This window comes from Rutilus rutilus (assembly GCF_951802725.1).
Source record: "Rutilus rutilus genome assembly, chromosome: 16".
Classification (NCBI taxonomy): domain Eukaryota; kingdom Metazoa; phylum Chordata; class Actinopteri; order Cypriniformes; family Leuciscidae; genus Rutilus; species Rutilus rutilus.
The window spans coordinates 26,027,627-26,047,235 of record NC_140224.1 but is presented as its reverse complement, the minus strand read 5'-3'; the positions used below and the strand labels follow the sequence as shown (position 1 = coordinate 26,047,235).

At 37.1% G+C, this 19,609-nt stretch overlaps 1 protein-coding gene across 3 annotated transcripts in view; it reads right to left on the bottom strand.

Annotated features, from left to right (window-relative positions):
- Positions 1–329: 329 nt before the first annotated feature.
- Positions 330–19,609, bottom strand: part of tbkbp1 (TBK1 binding protein 1) — a 44,855-nt gene continuing 25,575 nt past the window's right edge. For all 3 annotated transcript variants that reach the window (XM_084433685.1, XM_084433684.1, XM_084433686.1), the window contains 7 exons: positions 17,658–17,762; positions 16,858–17,002; positions 13,388–13,587; positions 11,963–12,024; positions 8,209–8,324; positions 4,613–5,388; positions 330–2,726 (listed from right to left, as the gene is read on the bottom strand). In XM_084433685.1, coding sequence (XP_084289811.1) covers positions 2,595–2,726; positions 4,613–5,388; positions 8,209–8,324; positions 11,963–12,024; positions 13,388–13,587; positions 16,858–17,002; positions 17,658–17,762 — 1,536 coding nt within the window. In that variant the 3' untranslated portion in view covers positions 330–2,594. The remainder of the gene's footprint in view (positions 2,727–4,612; positions 5,389–8,208; positions 8,325–11,962; positions 12,025–13,387; positions 13,588–16,857; positions 17,003–17,657; positions 17,763–19,609) is intronic.

Genomic DNA, 19,609 nt, shown 5'->3' with positions numbered 1-19,609 from the left:
ATACTGTGTGTTTATATATATATATATATATATATATATATGTTTTAATGTCATTGCATAATCAAAATATGCAACAAATCAACATTATATATATATATATATATATATATATATAAAAAAGTATAAGCACATTTTTCAACTAAAACATTTCCACTAAATTGTGTGTATATTGTCTCCATTCATTTGTGAAAACGATTTACTTTAATGGGTTATGATATTCCCAATATTGTCATGAGGATAGATTAAATTAAACATGATTATAACGTACTGTAAATTAAATATAAAAATCTGTTGTCATCCTATAAAAATAAAATAAAAAAGACACCCAATCAGTGCATGTTCCAGTTTATTTTTATAGTATTTACAGAAGAATTATTGACACAATATGCATTCATTTTCAATGTTCTTTTTTTCCCCTCTTTTCTTACAGAACCTTGTTGCTATGACAAAATATCTCTACTTATTGTCCTCTTAGCTCTTTAATACGTTTGGCGAGTTGTCACGTTGTCCCTGTGGAGGTTAGTCCGGTATGGTCAAGGAGCCATATTCACAAAGTTTTATCCCCTGAGTTATTTAAGAATATCACAAAAAAGTCACACACCAAAACTACAGGGCAAAAGAGAGACCATTTACTTTGAGCATCCAGAAAAGCATTCAGGCTAATTCGCCTTTGCATGAGAAAACACTTGTTTTGAGGAGCAAGGAAACAGCAACAGCTCTTTAAATAACTCCTGAGCGAATCTTTGTGAATAGTGGCCGACGTTTTACTTTGCATCTACACTGCATGTTCGTGGACAAGGTTGCAAGACAAGGAAACTTGTGTGTGATTATGCAGAAATGGATTGTCTTTACACTTTAGCTGTGACTTTCCACGTCTGCACACTACCCATTAAAAAATGTTTTCCCACATGTTCCAGTTTTGCACCGTATTTCAATGTAACCTGAAGTGGTTATCATGTGAAAAGACATGAAAAACAAGCAGACTGTGTCTTTGGTTGTATTGATGGTATTTCAGTTTATCCACACCTGTTAGTTAGTCTTTCATGGAATAGTTAATGGTGACATCATAGACGATTCATATTTACAACATCTGGGATGGTATTTTCCAGAATTTTAGCGGTTACCACATAAAATTAGACGACCAATTGGATGAAACCTCCTCCACCCAGTTATTTGACAGACAGCGTACAGCTTCTCATTTTGCTCTTCGCTATTTTTGGCTTTGTAATTTCGCATGTGTGCACCGGCAATGACTTCTTTGTGCCACTTTCCCATTTTAGTTCCTCTGTATTTGGGTTAGTAGCATATCCAGTGCCCTCGATTTCACAAAGTCTGCAGAATCAGGGAAAGTAGCAATAAAGAAGACTTTTAAACATAAAAGTATAGGGTACACCTGGAGGAATAGGGAAAAGTAAGATAGTTAGCTAATTCAACTGGGTGGCTTTATCGTTTTGATTACAATACAAAACTTTAATTAGCAGTTCCAATGGTTTTCTTTTAATCTTTAGCAATCCATTTGCTCTTATCAGAGCTTGCAAAATACATATCTATATTATATAGCTGAATTTACAGGTTAATACATATAATTGGCTTTAAATACAGGTGAACATTTACAGTACATTAAAAAAACGGATAAAACTGATCGCGCTCTGTGATGTGATCAGAAGAATATATTATTTTGTCAAAGCAATTTTTCTGAAATAATTTACATCAAAAAGATCAAAAACCATCCTACAGAAATCACAGTATTTCTGTCTTGAGAAACAACAGTAACTGGTGTTTTGTCAGTGGTTGGCTAAAACTGTGTGTACAGAGCTGCAATCATTATGTATATTATGAGAGGAATTTTTTTTTAAGAATATCTTATAGGGAAGAAAAAAATCTTCCCTCTTTGTACAGCCGGACACCCTGGAAGACAAACAAAATAGATGCGATTGTGAATTTACAGATAATTACAAATAATCTAGTTTTGTTAAAGGGAAGTCCTGCCAAACTAAGATATATATAAGGGCGAAACCCTGGAGTATTAAAAAATAAATTATATCTATAAGGTTTTACTTTTTTGCCTTAGTGTTAGTAATATTGGTAAACTGGATATTAAGTGCGTATATAAAGTGCTGAAATTCAAATGATGCAACCATTGGCCATGTGTGAAATATTCCCTCATACTCATCCTGTATAGCTCCATCATCTTTTCAGTTCATCTAAATATGGCACACAAAGTACATTCTGTGACCACATCGAAGTGTAAATAATGCAAAAAATCATGGGAACATTAGCTAAAAGAGCCTTAATAATGCAATATGGTTTTTTGGAGAGCGAGTTTGGTTTGGTGTATGTAACCAATGTGTATGTAAGTTACCAATTTCAAGAAATTTGTGTTAAAACGAAGCGAGATATATAGAGATATGAGCCATTCACTACATATCGGAGCTGTGTAGGTTATCATTGATCTCCGTTTCACTTAACAAATTGCGAGACTGGCCACAGGTGCATCGCCTACATTCTGTCTGAAGGCACCCAGCTAAAAATACCAGGAGCGAAGGATGAATGTAACTGCGGAACAATGGAAGGTCATGGCGTGGCTGTGGGTCTCAGATCTTGCTGTTCTCCAGGTGCGAGTCAATGTGCTTGATCAAGGCATCATCAGGGTAACCAACAGGGAAGATTAGCTGGCACAACGGGCAGCTCCTGACGTCACCCTCCTCCTCGGTCTCCATCCACAGCTGTAAAGGGCACAGTGATACGTTTGACAGCCGTAATGTTTCAAATCCACCATTAAAACGGATACAATAAAGGTGAAATGTGTATTTTATTCAATGTTACATTGAATAAACATCTTCTTTCTCAGCTTGACTGGCACAAACTAAAGATTGATTTCCCTGAAATGGGTCAACACTGAAATGTCTTGAAAGTGGCACAGAGAAACAGTGTTTATTAGAGCAGCCAGACAGAGCAACATCATAAGTTCTAATTTAAATTTAAGTGGCCACACCCCAAAGGATTTTCCTGAATTACAGAAATTTGACAAACAATGGCATTCTGGGAAATCAATTTTTGATAATTAAAAGTGTATGTAAAGTATAAAACAAATTTCGTGACATTTCAAACTTTAAAGGATTAGTTCACTCCAGAATGAACATTTCCTTATAATTTACTCACCTCCACTTCATCCAATATGTTCATGTCTTTCTTTCTTAAGTTGAAAATAATTTTTTTTTTTTTAGGAAAACATTCCAGGATTATTCTCCATATAGTGGACGAACGGGTTAAAGGTCCAAATTGCAGCTTCAAAGGGTTCTACATGATCCCAGCCGAGAAATAAGGGTCTTATCTAGCGAAACGATCGGGCATTTAAAAAAAAGTTAAAATGTATACACTTTTTAACCACAAATGCTCGACTTCACGCATTACGTAGTCACGTTAGAAAGGTCACGTGTGATGTAGGCGGAAGTACCTACAACCTCAAACTCATCCGACATAGTTGTTTTACTTTTTTTTTGTAAAGGGTGTTTGACTTAGTCTTTGCACATTTGCTTTGTAAACACTGGGTCGGTACTTTCGCCTACGTGTGACCTTTCCAACATGACTACTTAATGCATGAAGTTGTGGACGTGGATCACAGAGCTAGTGGAAGACAAGCATTTGTGGTTAAAAAGTATATAAAAGTATATAACAGATCATTTCTCTAGATAAGACCCTTATTCCTAGGCTGGGACCATGTAGAGCCCTTTGAAGCTGCATTAAAAGTAAAATTTGGACCTTCAACCCGTTGGTCCACTATATGGAGAAAAATCCTGGAATGTTTTCCTCAAAAACCTTAATTTCTTTTTGACTGAAGAAAGAAAGACAAGAACATATTGGATGACATGGGGATGAGTAAATTATCAGCACATTTTAATTCTGGAGTGAACCAATCCTTTAAGACATGGCCTTGTCAAGCCACCATTCAAAGTTTGTCTTAACAAACCATCCCTTTCCTAGTTAAAAATGACACATTATTCAGTTCATTTTAATTAATGGATTTTCTTTAAGCATTCTGAATTCTGAATGCTGCACAAATTTAAGGAATCCAGTCTGAAAACATATTTGTAATTCAGTTTGGTTTCGCAAATGCAGAAATTTCACATTTCACCTTTATGTTATTCTCAACATAGACTCTTTGGAAAAATGTGCCTCTCCACCTAAACTCCAAAAAACGTACCTATAGATACAATTTACTACAGTTTCCAGCTCAAATATACAGTAGTGGCAAGTAAAACACCAACAACTTTTAGTCATTTTCACACAGATTATGATTACATGGGCAGATTATCAATTAATATCACGTTGTACTTTGCACAATAATGTGTTATGATGACCTTAAGGCTTCACCATAGTGCATGGTTTGTAAACTGATACATTTTAATGTTTGCTTCACATAAACAGCTCCATGTGCCTGGCTTTTTTTGACATAGTAAACTTACTCGGTAGCTCACCTGCATAACTGCGCTTGCAATGCGTCACGAAATGTGCAAGAAGCAATGTAATATCATTTTGCAGAAATGTTGCCACAGGCACGTTTTTCCAATGACCCTGGGATGGTTATTCTGCCCATTGATTTGCTACTCACGTTGATGGACGGCCACGACTGGGCGTGCTCTGCATGCAGGTATCCAGGTGGGTGGCAGCTTAGGGTGTTGGGATGGGAAGGAATGGGGAAAGCGGAACAAGAGGCGGGGCCTCTGGAGCTCGACGAGGGGCTCGACACCCCCAGTGTTCGCGGTGGACTGATGGGATGAGGGCAGGACCACTCCTCCTCATCCTCTGAGGACTGCGGAGGCTGTGGGGATGGATGCAGGGATGCTGGGCTGGGCTGAGGCTCGAAATGCAAGTGGGACACATCCGAGTGGTGGAAGGACAGCTCCCTGGACAGCCGTGGAGATTCAGCCAATCCCCCATCGCCAGACTGAGAGCTCTGTCTTTGAACTAACATGTGCTGGCTTCCTCCATGTTGCTGTTGTTGTTGCTGCTGTTGCTGCTTCTGCTTGTGGTAGCTGTCGACATAAGGTCGAGGTTTCGGCAGCGTGGACACCGGGTCCAGAGTAAACCGTGGCGGCCGTTGATAAGCCGACGGATCGGCTACTTCAGAGTAACTGCGTCTTCCCTGGAAACTGGCCCTCAGGTGGTGGGAAGTGGGCCTGCAGGAATAGGAAGCGGGCCCGTCGCTGAGCTCAGGCAGAGGTGAGCGACGGTGCATGTCCGGAGAGAGACGCTGCAGGATAGGGGAGCGCCGCTGGGGCACAGGGGAGTGGCGCTGTTGGATGGGGGAGTGACGCTGTTGGATGGGGGAATGCCTCTGCGGAACGGGCGAATGCCTCTGGTGAGGGACAGGAGAGTGGCGCTGAACTAGAAGATGAACACAAAAGTGAAAAAGCTCTATAGGTTAAATATAAGCAGTAAGACATTAAACATAACCACGTTGGATAAATGCTTGAGATCACTGTTAATCTTGTTAACAAAATTACTTCTAAAAGAAATTAAATTAAATGTCACCATACTATTTTCTATTTTCTACTATTTTTGACCTCGTAATCTTGAACTCGACCTTCTGGTCAAACAACAGACTTCTCTCTGGTGACGTTTCTAATCCTTTATTTTGCTTAAACTCCCCTCTGCAAGTTGGCATTCATCTACCTCCATTATGGAGTGTGATGCCCAATCAACAATTGATAAATATAAGTCACTGTCCTAAATTTTTTTCTTTTTTTTCTAATCCATTACACTCAGATGCATGTCACAATATAGAAGGAAAGATCTGTCGTTAATTCCGTTTAATCTCCAATATCAACAATAACGAAGTTTGCATCATGACGATATTTAAGCAATTTCAATTAAAACTATTGACGAAAATATGCCACAGCAACTATTAACAACGCACTAACAATGTTTTTTAACAATAAAAGTACAGAAAAAATATGATAATTTCAAATAATTGAATCAGTCAATAATGTCAAGGATTGACCTACAATACATGACCCGTGCAAGCTGAAGAGTTAATGTACACTGAAGTGCTTTTTTAGCATGTTAACTTACTCACTCAGACACATCCTATACATATAAGATGAATCAGATTTAAATACACAGCATAAACATAGTCAGAATGAGCAAGTCACATTGTGCACTTTCCATAACAACAAACTACAACATGGGCAAATTACATTTATACATAGTTTGAATATCTGGTTAAATTAAAGGTAGCTAGCATGGTTCCTTTTATTACCGGAATAATATCTTGAAAGGCAGTGTAAAGAAAACAGTCCCTAATGGACTGATAGACGTCTGTAATGACTTCCTCTTTCCCCTCGCATTTCCTCTTTGAGATATTTTCATATTGTTTTCCTGTGCATTCACCCCCAGCACCTGTAGTAGGTTACTTCTACACAAGTTTCTGACTAGTAACGGGCATACAAGATCTTGTACAGAAGATGCATCTGTCTCTCAATAATAAGTCTAACGTGCATAAAACTGAGCTTCCTGCAATCGCGAGATTGCAATCAGCTATTTCGAAAAATCAGTCCAACTATCTATGAATCAGTAGGGTTTTTTTTTTTCCCCATCCGCTTCTGCTTTTTGGTCTGGTTTCCTATATCAAAATGGTTGTGTGGTTGAGTGCAGAGGTGCTAAAAAGATAAGGGGGGAGGAGGGGGGGGGGGGTTGTTTATGTTCTAAAACTCTAAAGAAGAGACACTCAACACGAGAGACGATCAAGACGTCAGCAAAAATATTCCTTGTGGAATACAGCAAGAGCAAACAAGCATGCAATGCTAAAAAAAAAAGCACGTTCACTGTGCTGAATTTTGACGATGTTGACAAATTGGTTCTATTGCAAAATAGGTTTGTAGGCTCACGCTCGATCGGCCCAAAGTCCGGCATCCGACCAGAGCGGAAGGTCTATACGTGTTACTGTCTTTTCTCGAGGCAAAGTATTTTTTGATTAAATGCAATACATTTGAAAATGTATTTTCTCGTTATTTCATCTGACTCCATAAATGAAAAGGTTTTAATGATATTATCTGTGCATCATTAAATGTGAGCGAATGTTTGACTATTCCTTTTAACTCTTTAATGAAAATAATGTCAAAGTCAGTTAGAATAATCAAATGTAACAATTTATTATGTCAGGTAAATGTATCATGCCAATTTCATAATCAATTCAAAGGTAATCGACACAAAACATCAAATGCTCTGGAATAAAGAGAAGAGATGCAAACCCAACATTATACATGAAGGTGAGAGTTTTACTCTCAGCCTCACGGGCTAATCTGAAATACAGAAAAGCCCCGATCTTCTCGTTGGATTTCCTTATATAGACAGAAACTTCTTTCACATGGAAACATCCGCTAACAATGGGAATTTACATTCAGAGTTGACACCTTCTGGGGGGTAGGAGACCATTTGTCTAGAGACCACCTTCCTTTGTGTGCCAGTTATCCCTAAACTCTTAAAAACCTTATTACCTTTTGTTTTACTTAGTTGGAAATGAGACATTTGTACCAGTCATACTGAGACATTTCAAATGATACTAAATATGTATAAAGTATATATATACTAAATATATTTTCTTGGGTGAATTCAGGTGATCTGAGTATGAGAGAGAGGGGATGAGGGAATGAAATGTAGATTAGGATGACTCGGAGGTGAGACTTTTGTCTCAAATGGTGAGTTCAAATGGTAATTTCCAGCAAGATCCTGTCTTCTCAGGGTCTGGTCTGGCATTTTCTAATTTCTCAAGTCTTACAGGTTCATTAAAAGTATGAAAATATGATTATTATTACCTAAATCAGGTCTTCTTAACACTACATGGCAAAACGTTTGAGAACCGATAAGGTCAAGTTGGCAGTCGATGTTTTAAATCATCCCAAAGGACTTAATTGAGTGCTGTGGGTGCCACATACGGGAATATATTAAATGAGTGATTTCTTCTTTGTAACCATGTAAACAGGCTTTATCCAATTTTTGGATCTTGTACCTAATCAAGCCAGTTTAATTTTATTCAGTCACGGACCTCTTTCAACTGTACATGAGATAGCCAAACCGGTAATTAGACAGTGTCTACGTACTTCTGGCCGAATAGTGTATGGTCATGACCGTGTAAAATATAATTACAGTTGTTCAAATCTATACATTTCTGAATGAATGTATAATATGGATGCCTTGTCCTCATACCTGGGCTAACCGGCTCCTGTGAGGCTTTCCGCAATATCTCGGTCTGTTTCGAGGTCAGAGTCTGTAACTTGCCCAACTCCTCTGTTAGCTCAGTATAGGCCAAAGCCAGATTGACTCTGTACAGAGAACAGGAGAAAAAGAGAGAATGAGAAAGAAACAGTTTTAGTATTAAAACCACCAAGTTTAACCCTCATTGCCATATTCTTGTTATATAAATTAGGCTCATACTGTAAATTGCACTTACTTACAAAACTAAACATTACATACCAAGTGTAATAGATATCATGCTATGACCGCCTGCTAACCAGCTGAGATGGAACTGCACAGGATCTAAACCGCACATATAACTGATATCAGCAGTACTTCCTCAGCACTTATGACATATAAAAGCAATAATAAGGTGATATGCTTCAGCACATAACAATGGTTGACAATTATGTTTATGACAGTTGGTAACACTGTTTAACTGTGATATGTGTCGCTCCACCAGAAAGAACATAACGCATGACTGTGCCAGAGAAGAAAACAGTGTAGTTTTTAATCATATGACTCTGCCGCCGTCACTCACCATGGCAACACAATTTCTAAAAAGCCCCAGTCATCACAAAAATTGCCAACTGATTTCCTATACATATCTGTGGTAGTCTCTCATAGCACTCTGCGGTCTCCTTCTTCTCACATTATAAAATAACTTTAACTCATAATCAATTTTTCATGTCTAATTGTTTTTTTTATATGATAAACAGTCATATAAACAGTGTTGTGTAGAATAAAATAAATTTATTTAGCAGAAATGACTGGTCAACTGTACATTACATCTTAACTTGCAAACTTGTTGCTTTCCTTTCATTGATAATCATTTCACAAAATATTTAATCATTTCATCAAATACTGTACTGATAATATCTTGTTTACTCAAAAGATAAATTTTTCAAAAACACAATAAGCCTGACACAGATGAGTGATACATTTGTGATAATCATCAAAACGTTTATTGTAAACCAAGCCAACTAATTTTGATGCAAGGAAAGAGACACTTTGTCATCAGATGCACTTTATCTGATTTTGTGCAGACCAAATTCACAAAAACCTTCGGTGCTTTATTCTAAAAAGACTCATCACTTTTGAGATGGTGTCAGATATATCAGTAGAGACATTTCAGTTTTTACGCTTCAGAGGGTACATGCCACCACTCACTTTTTTAAACCTGCCAACATTCGCATGAATTTGAGAACCACAGAGAAGTATATAGTATGTGTAACCATCATAGTGTTAAATTAACTTATACTTTTTGAGTCAGCTCCATTCTAATAATAAAAAATATAAAAAAGCTAATCTAATTACTGCAAAATTGAAAACAATTTCAAAAAGCTTTAAAGGTCAACTACCACTTTGTCTATGTAAAGTCACTATAATGCATATTTTAATTAATTGCAAATGATAATAATGACTAAATAAGAAAAAAAAAACATGATGAGAGTCAAACATGCATGAAGGGGCCAATACTAATCATGAAGTTCACTGCATTTTAATAAGATGACTGAAATGAGTCAGCTGATTGACAGCCAAAAAGCGGTCTGGTGCAAGGTCATATCTAGTCAATTTTCTCCCAGTTTCTCTCAGTTTCAAAAATCTTTCTCAGCCCTCCACCCACCTAAAACACACACACACACACACACGCACACACACACAAATAACCATATGGCCCAACGATATCTGAATAAAAGAGACCCAGCAGCATAGTTGCATAATCATGCCTTGCATGTGTTTATATTGAGACTACTTAATACCAAAGAACAAACTGACCTCTGTATAGGCAATGTACTGGATGCTCATCTTTAATTTGTATTCATAGACCACAGATCAAAAGGAGCCACAGGCCAATCGGTTCTAACCAACTCACACCACCAGTGATCTGCAAAGTTTTCCCCTGTTGCTGGCCAATTAGCCATAGCATTGGATATTCTTACCGTTCTGCTCATTGTGTCCATCATTTGGCCCTCTGGGCTCCTGAGCATCCATCGTACTCAGCGATAATGAGTTTCCTTTCTCTTCCATCATTACAGACGCCTGAGCAACAACTCAACTGTCCAAGTGTCTTTCTCATTTGATAGACACTATCTATCAAAGGGGTATTTACAGCAGATTTAGATGATGTGCAACACTTCTTTTCTCACCTCCACACATGCTTGCTCACACACACACACACACACACACACACACACACACACACACACACACACACACACACACACACACACACACACGCACTCCTTTCCTTTTGTTTTTTTTTACAACAAAAATGAAACATCACTGAGCTTACTTAAGCTGGACTGTGATGCTATTTTCTTCTGGAAACAAACTTTGTTGCGTTATTTTCCTGTTATCTCTGTAAAGCTGCTTTGAAACAATCTGTATATAAAAAGCGCTATAGAAATAAAGGCGACTTGACTTGACTTGCCTTTTGTTGAGCAGCTGCAGTACTATTCAGTACAAAAAGTAAAAAATGAAAAATAAATGGTGGGAGGATGTGTATGTGTGTGTGTACATCTGAGCTTTTTTATGTGAATATTGATGATGATGAACTAGTGTGGGAGGGATGGGTATGTGGGCTGCTTGAGCGATGTCTGACCTTTGTTCTGAAACTAGTATCTATAATATTCTTCATCTTTATGCGAACAAATGTTGGCTATATGTATTTATCTTCTATTTTTCAGCAAAACTTCAATATAAAGCAGCCAAATAACTTAATCAGCACAGCATACACTGCAGGCGATAAATACCATACAAATACACAACAAATAAGGACCTTACACCAAAGAGCATTATTAAAAATAGTTGCGAAACATCCATCTCAACTCTTTTTTTGGGTAAATAAAGCACTTTAAGTTTTGCTATCTGATATCAAACCAAACATCTCAATGTATTTATACACACACACACACACACACACACACACTTAAAAAAAACAGTTTAACTGAGAGTTTCTATACAAAGAGGTGACACTCTCTGGTTTATAAAGTGGCATGTTGGGACACCGCCTTGCAGTGCGACATATGCTTAAAGACCATTTTAACTGTTAGTTAAAGATAGTTTTTATTTAATCCGTAGCAGTTAAGCAAATTTAGCTGACAATGCATTAATATTAGCTAAATGTATCCATTTTCAATACTTTTATTACTAACTACTAGATCAATAAAGTTACCATTAAAATCTAAAATTTGATCTGTACATTGCTTAAGAAAAAAACATATAACATGTACATTTATGAAAAAATGGGGATGGCAGGGATGGCAATTTCAGTTAAAGATACCAGAACATCGTTAGAAAACAAGACAAAACATCAAAAACTACCAGCATAAGAATGTCTGAGTAACTGCATGCAAGAATTTGTCCGTTTTCTGTTAAATCACGGCTTTTACAAGAACCAGCAGTTCAAACAGAGAGGGGGAGTAGAGTATGAAACTGTGAGGTGCAAAGAGATGTAGGCATTACTGGGACCTTCCTTTCCAAGACTCCCCATTTCACTTAAACACAGGTTACTTTCAGTTCACCTGTATTCTTTTCAGCGTCAGTTAGACTTTAGACCACTTTTGTGTGATTGTGAAAGTGATCTGGAGGCTTGCCAATTGCTATACTGCCCTCTACTGGCACATATCCATGGCACACACATTTAAAGGAAACTAGCCATGCAATTGCAGCAAAACCCACAATGTGCAGCTGTGGTCTTTTAATCAAGGAAATAGACACTTACTGTTCATCTCCAACTTTCTTTATCCACTCCACATCACACTGTCCACATGTGGAGCTCACCTCCTGTGCAAAAGACAGTCATGTCAGGCTTTATACTTTCTGTATATTACCTATGTGCAATCTGACCTATATATGTTGTAAAAGTTTGGGGTCAGCAATATTTCTTAGTAACACTTTACAATAAGGTTTCATTAGTTAACATGAACTAATAATGAACTGCACTTCTACAGTACATCATGTATAAATCTTTGTTAATGTTAATTTCAACATTTACTAATAATACATTATTAAAATCAAAAGTTGTATTTGTTAACATTAGTTAACTAACATGAACAAACATTGAACACCTAACTAAAGTTAACAAAGATTAGCAAATACAGTAACACATGTATTGCTCATGGTTAGTTCATGTTAGTTAATACATTAACTAATGGTAATAACTGAGACCTTTTTGTAAATGGTTACAAATTTCTTTTTTCTTCTTTTTTTGAAAAGTCTCTCACCAAGGCTGCATTTTTTTTAATTATTAAAACAGTAATATTGTGACATTTTACTACAATTTAAATTACATTTCTTTTTATTATATTTTAAAATGTCATTTATTCCTGTGATGGCAAAGCTGAATTTTCAGCATTAGTCTTCAGTGTCACATGATCCTTCAGAAATCATTCTAATATGATGATTTGGTGCTCAAGAAACATTTCTTCTTAATATGAAAACAATTTTGCAGATCAAATTTTTTTTTTTTTTTTTTTGCAATATACAGTGCATCCTTGATAAAAGTATTCATTTTTTCCAAAGAAATCTGAAGTCCAAGTTTATAAAAGCATAAAAGGTCATGTCACTGCTGGATCTGAGACTAAATTCAAAGGCAAAATTCAGTTACTAGGCTATAATTGAAAGAAAAGGTTTTTTTATTGAATTTTGATTGTTTTATTATTACTCATCAGATTGTTTTCTATCTGTTAAAGCACAGATAGTCAAATAGATTTGCTTCTCTTAGAAAAAAAAAGGTTCTACATAGAACCTTAAGGCGAGACACAGAAGGCATGGTTCTGTTCTGTCAGGCAGTTTTTATATAGAACCTATTAGACGTTTCCATCATGGATCCTTTTATGGATTTAGTTTTAAATAATTAAATTTGGTTTTATTGACAGTTGATTTAATGGATTTTTTATTTTAATGACATTTTATGAATTAAGCAGCTTGTAAACATACCTTTTCACTAGAATTTATTTTTTAAATAACCCGTCAAACACTAAAGTATTATGCAAACATTTAAGACATTTCTCTTTATATATAACCTTTTTTGGAATAAATGGCATTTTAAAATTGAGTCTAGAATCCTATAGGGGTTGATTTTGGGCAAAACTCTATTCTGACAATGTGTAGTTCATATGTCTTTAAGCATGTGCACGTCACTGACCCTCTGTCTCTGGTTGCTTTCCAAGTCTCTCAGCTCTTCCCGTAGTCTCTCACAATCAGCTTTTAGCTCCTCCTCCCTCTGACACGCCCCCTGAGCCTCGTGCCGCACCTCCTCTAGCTCCGCCTCCAGGCGCTGTAATTTGAGGTCAGAGAGGGTGTCCAGACTTCGGGAGCTCTGCAGGGTCATGGGGCAGTCTAGCACTAGGGATGGGACAGTTGTCATGATTAGATAAGCCAAACACATTGCGTCAATGAATAAAACTGAACATCCGTCATGTGCCTTTTACTGCAAGGACAGGAGAATATGTAGCAAAATCAGTAAAATAGTAAAATAATCTTAAAAATATTTTGATGGAAAATAAGGTCAACATACGGTGATACATCAACATCAATAAGGTGATACAAGTAGTATCACTTACTATGATAAGTAAATATAAGCTTGTTTTTTATACTTTAATTCTGTGTAAATTGAGTTCTGTTTGAAGTGTAAATGTCTATAAAAAGTTAAATAGCAATAAATAAGTTAAATAATATATAAATGAATAATAATAATTTATTTGTAAAAAGCCTTTCACAAAGGATCCTTCAGAATGCAAATGACGGACCAATCACAATTCAGTATGCAAATAAATGTAAGAAAGAAGATCAAATCAGCCAGATCTATCTTTCAGTGCATGGGCCAGACCTGGGCCATATCAATAAATAAGAGGCATTTTACAGGGTGTGGGCCACATCTGGGCCAGAGGTAATTGTTTGTGTCCGTTTTCAGAGTGTGGGACAGTTTTGGGCCAGGGACCCAACCAGAACTGGGCAAGAATTGAAGCAAGGGTGAGGCCCCTGGGAATCTCCATTTCTATCTGGGAATCCCCATTGCTATCTGGGAATGCAGTACAGTGTGGGGATATTGTCAATATAAATGATTTGAATGCCAATGTGAGATTTTCAAACTTTGAGTTATTAAAGTATAAAGTTAGAAAAATAGATGACACATCAAAGGCTGAAATTAAATAAATCGTTTCATGAATATCCATATATTGCTGGTGTTCCTCAAAAGAAACATCCTCAGAACATAGGATGTTGCAGACAAATTGTCCGACAGCATCAGATCTATCTCTGACCTCATCTGTCACTCAAAACAGGTTTAAGCGAGACCAACAGATATACCTTTTGTGTTTGTCAACATGGGAAATTCTCTCCTCCATCAGCCAATGGAAAAGACGGCAACTTATCTGGACAGGAGGTTTGGTTGTTGCCCTATAGGGCCAACATTGTTAACAGGGCAGAAATCCAACCTTAAGTCACCCTACATGCGTCCTTTACTCCATGTAGCTCAGAAACCTTGAAGATGGAGAACACAAGACTGAACTATTTCCTGTCAAAGCATCCTGCTCCTCACCCCCGGCGTGGGTGCTGTGATTCAGCAGCTCATAGAAAAGCAGTCCTTGAGCCAGCAGCTATTGTGACAGTTCAGCAATAAGCAAGCAGAAAACACACACCCCTGCACGCCTACATCTCACACCAAATCCACAGTGAAATGTTTTTTTATAGTTGCATATAATATTTGTATTCATTAATGCACACAAAATTGACATAATTCTTGTATTATTTTCTGACAAGGTTACAGAACATCTCAGTTGTGCAATTCACATAATACATAATTTACTTGAGTTCTCCGGGATTATCTGACTCCTGTTGAGTGCCTTTGAGTTTGACTGAAATGTTTTAGATTCCTGAAAGGGAACGCATGTCCTTTCCACTTAGTTACATAGTCTCTTTGTTGTGAGAGTCTTTTCTGAGCCTCAATCCGAATGAAAGGAAAGAGAGAAAGGAAAAGGGAAATGAGGCAAAAGGAGAGAGATGCAACACAACACTGCCATCAGGGGAAAAAACAAAGAGGACCAAAAGGACAAGAGGACCGATGCTTGGTCTGTTTGAAGTCCTTCATCGGAGAGGGGCTCTTTGAAATAAAACTAAATTAGGCTAGATTGAAAACTGGACAGAAATTGTGAAGCATATATAATGAAAAAGGACACTTCAAAGACCCAATACACAATTGCTGGAGTGGAAATCAAATGAGGCAGGCACATAAAATGACAAATAATGAACCTGCTGATATATAAACCTAATAGCAAATATATGTAAAAGGCAAAACACCAAGCTTTTAATTGGCTTAACCACAGAATATTAGTCAGGATATGAGCAAATGCATTACTTAAAGTCATTGCGGTCTCAGAAAAACATCAAAATACAGAATGATGTTTTCAGCATTTAGTGTGCAGTGATAAATCACAATGAAACACGAGTTGCATGGTGAAGCTCCAGAGCAGAGTCTTCGAAAATCTGGTGAGAAATATAATAATAAATGCATCTCTACCCAAGTGAAGCATGGAGGGAGAGGTGTTATTGTGTGGGGAGCCTTTTAAGCTGCTGGTATTGGTGAGCTACTTAACTGTGAAAAGGCATTTAATGCTTTGGCATACAGGAGAATATTGCAGAATGGCTTGGTTCGCACAAATGAAAAGTTGTTATCTAAAGAGGAATTTTTTTTTTTAACACGACAATGCTCCTGTCCACGCTGCAAAGACAACCGGGAGCTTGAGAACAAGTCCATCAGGCTCATGTTTTGGTCTTGGCCTTTGAATCCTACAGTGAATATTTGGTCTCACATTAAACTCAAATGAACTGGGAGACATTTTTTCAACAACTGAACTGTTTGAAGCCATTAAATGGATAGGTAATTTTTCATGCAGAATTCTGTAACTGTTTACTCACCCTCATGTTGTTCCAAACCTGTATGAGTTTCTTTGTTCTGTTGAACACACACAAAAGAAATATTTTAAAGAATGTCGGTAATCAAACAGTTGACGGTAGCCATTGACTTCCATAGTATTTTTTTCCTGCTATGGAAGTCAGTGGCTACCGTCTACTGTCTGGTTACCAGCATTCTTCAAAATATCTTATTTTGTGTTCAACAAAGAAAGAAAGTCATACAGATTTGGGAGAACTTGAGGGTGAGTAAATGATGACAACATTTTTATTTTTGGGTGAACTATCCCTTTAACAGAGAGAGGAACAACACTGACTCTTCTTCCAGTAAAAAGCTGTCTGCAAGTTAGGCAAGGCTATTTTAAGTTACTTTATCTACATTATTTGTGCAATTCTTGCTCATTTCCTGACCAGTGATTTGTGATTAAAATGGTTAAGACTTTTAAAAGAGCATTAAATATGTTGCCAGTTTTTTGTTTTGAAATAAATGTGACGTAAGGTCATACAAAGTGCAGTACAGACCGAATACACACATTTTCATGCACTCTTTTACTTGTAGAGACCTATATGACATTCACTATGTGGTGAATACAGCAAGAGCGAAAGAGTCAACAGTAGCGGTTTTAATCACAGATCCGCATGTCCTAGAACACTGACTGATTACTAAATGAACATCTGCATGCACACACACAAAACAAGACTTACTATGCGGGTCAGGGCTGTGTAGTTGCAGATACTGCATGTCTTTGTTGTGTAGCTGTGTGTTGAGTTTGTGCAGAGAGCTTTCTCTCTGCCTCAGAGCCGACTCTAGACTGTGAATCCGCTCGACGTGCTTCTCCACCATAGACGTCTGAGACCGGGAAAGAGTGAGAGAAGAAAGAGAAAAGAAGAGAGGGAAAGGGACAAAGATGAGCACAAAAGTAAAAGATTATAAAATATTAAAACTGAAACGCCAAAAGAGAAAGCACAGAGAGTAACACGGGCGAAGAGGGATTGATGAAAAGATAGACAAGGCCAAAGAAGCCATTACTTTCACCACGCAGATTCTCACAACATTCACGTCTATGTGGAATTTTTTTGTCAGCAATAAAAGATGAGGACATGTAGATCTAACAGCTGATAGCTGGCTGAGTGTTTCAGAGAGGCGAACGGCGCAGATGCTCAAAGCTTGCATCATGCAATTTTCAGAACTTCACTCTTTTGGTCCCAATCCATTCGAAGCCATTTGAGACCCATGTTTAAAACTGAGAATTGAAATGTGCAAATATGATTACAGATATCCAGCATCATCCACTTATACGAGGGCTTGGCTGGGAAATATAAGAGCCCAATTACATTCACACAGCCTCGTTAGGACGTACGCATAGTACAAGATTAATCAAGTGGACACCTGGTTGGATTAAAGCCTGAAGCACATGGAGAGGCTAATTATCGCAACTGCCCATCCGCTCGGCAGCCAAACTTAGCATGGATGTCGGGGAATGAATTTTTAGAAGAGCTCTCACCATCTTGTCCAGGTCTCGCTGAAGGCTGGACTTCTCCATGTGGATCTTCTCATAGGCCTGAATGACATCTTCAAGCTGCTCCTCTCGTTCTTTGCTCTTCTGAAGCTGCAGAACACACACACACACACACTCCTATCACTGCAATGACTTTCCATTGGCTTAATCCTCACAGAAATCTTTTTGCACTTTTACATTTTCATCAAAACATTATTTAGTGTGTTTAATATGTGCTTTGAATTACAAGGACAGTTGGGCTGTCCTCAGGCTGTATAATGACAAGCTGTTGTAACATTTGATATTAGGCAGGTGTAGTATAAAAATATATAAAACATTTTTTTGTTAGATTTCTTTTTCACTGGCTATTATATAATGTATATGTTCCTAGTAGGCCCATAAAAATGTAGCTGGAAGCTGTGACCTAAATCTTAGGCATTTATCTTATTTATTTTTCTGCCATATAGGCCTACTTTACTGTTAAGCAACAGTATTAACTGTTAAAGGGATACTCCACTTTAAAATGAAAATTCTGTCATCATATACTCACCCTCATGTTGTTTCAATCCTTTATGAATTTCTTTCTTCTGCTGAACAGAAAGGAAGATATTTAGAAGAATATCAGTAACCAGACAGTTTCTGGTCTCATTGACTTCCATAGTATATTTTTTTCCTACTATGGAAGTCAATGAGACCAGAAACTGTCTGGTTACTGATATTCTTCTAAAATATCTTCCTTTCTGTTCAGCTGAAGAAAGAAATTCATAAAGGATTGAAACAACATGAGGGTGAGTATATGATGACAGAATTTTCATTTTAAAGTGGAGTATCCCTTTAACTATATTTCAATAATATCAGGGCTCAACTAAGGAAAAACAAGCATTTTTTCCCCTTATTCGGCAGTAGTTCTGATATTTACTCTGATTTAAACCAGACTGACACAAAATTTCTGTGCCAATATTTCACATTTACTAGAAATATTTTATATGTGTCTGTGTATGTATATTTATATGTATATATACGTGTGTATATATGTGACCCTGGACCACAAAACCAGTCACATGGGTCTGGTTTTTGAAATTGAGATTTATACACCAATGCTTATTTATTCAGCTTTCAGATGATGTATGGTTTGTTAGTATAGGACAATATTTGGCCGAGATACAACTATTCAAAAATTTAAACATTGATAAAATCACCTTTAAAGTTGTCCATTTATGTTCGCGATAGTGCTGCATTCACTCACAAAAATAAAAGTTTTATATATTTATGGTAGGAAATTTACAAAATATCTTCATGGAACATGATCTTTACTTAAAATCCTAATGATTTTTGGCATAAAAGAAAAATCGTTAATTTTGTCCCTTACAATGTATTGTTGGCTATTGCCACACACACACATACAGTACTGTGCAAAAGTCTTAGGCATGTTAATATCCCCACCCCAAAAATGGTTTTAAGTCAGTTATTTATATCTTTTGCTGTAGTGTCAGTAAGAAATATCAGTTTACATTTCCAAACATTATTTTTGCCATTAATTGTAATAATCCAGCGAGATTTCTGTATGCACAAGGAATCTGACAACAGCCAGTATGATCTGATCTCACCATCATCGAGTCCGTCTGTGATTACATGAAGAAACAGAAAAAACGGAGACAGACTAAATCCAGAAGAACTGCGGGAACGTCTCCAAGATGCTTGAAGAAACCTATCAGCAAAGCTACAGTACTGTGAAAAGTACTGGCACTTGTGTTAAAATGCTGTAAAGTGAGAATGCTTTCAAAAATAAAATCATAAATTGAATTTATTTATGATTTAACTTCTATTAACAAATCCAAATCAATATTTGGTGTAACGACCCTTTGCATTTAAAACGGCTTTTGTCGAGGTACACTTGCGCATAGTTTTTCAGGTAGCTTTGCTGATAGGTTTCTTGGAGACATTCCCGCAGTTCTTCT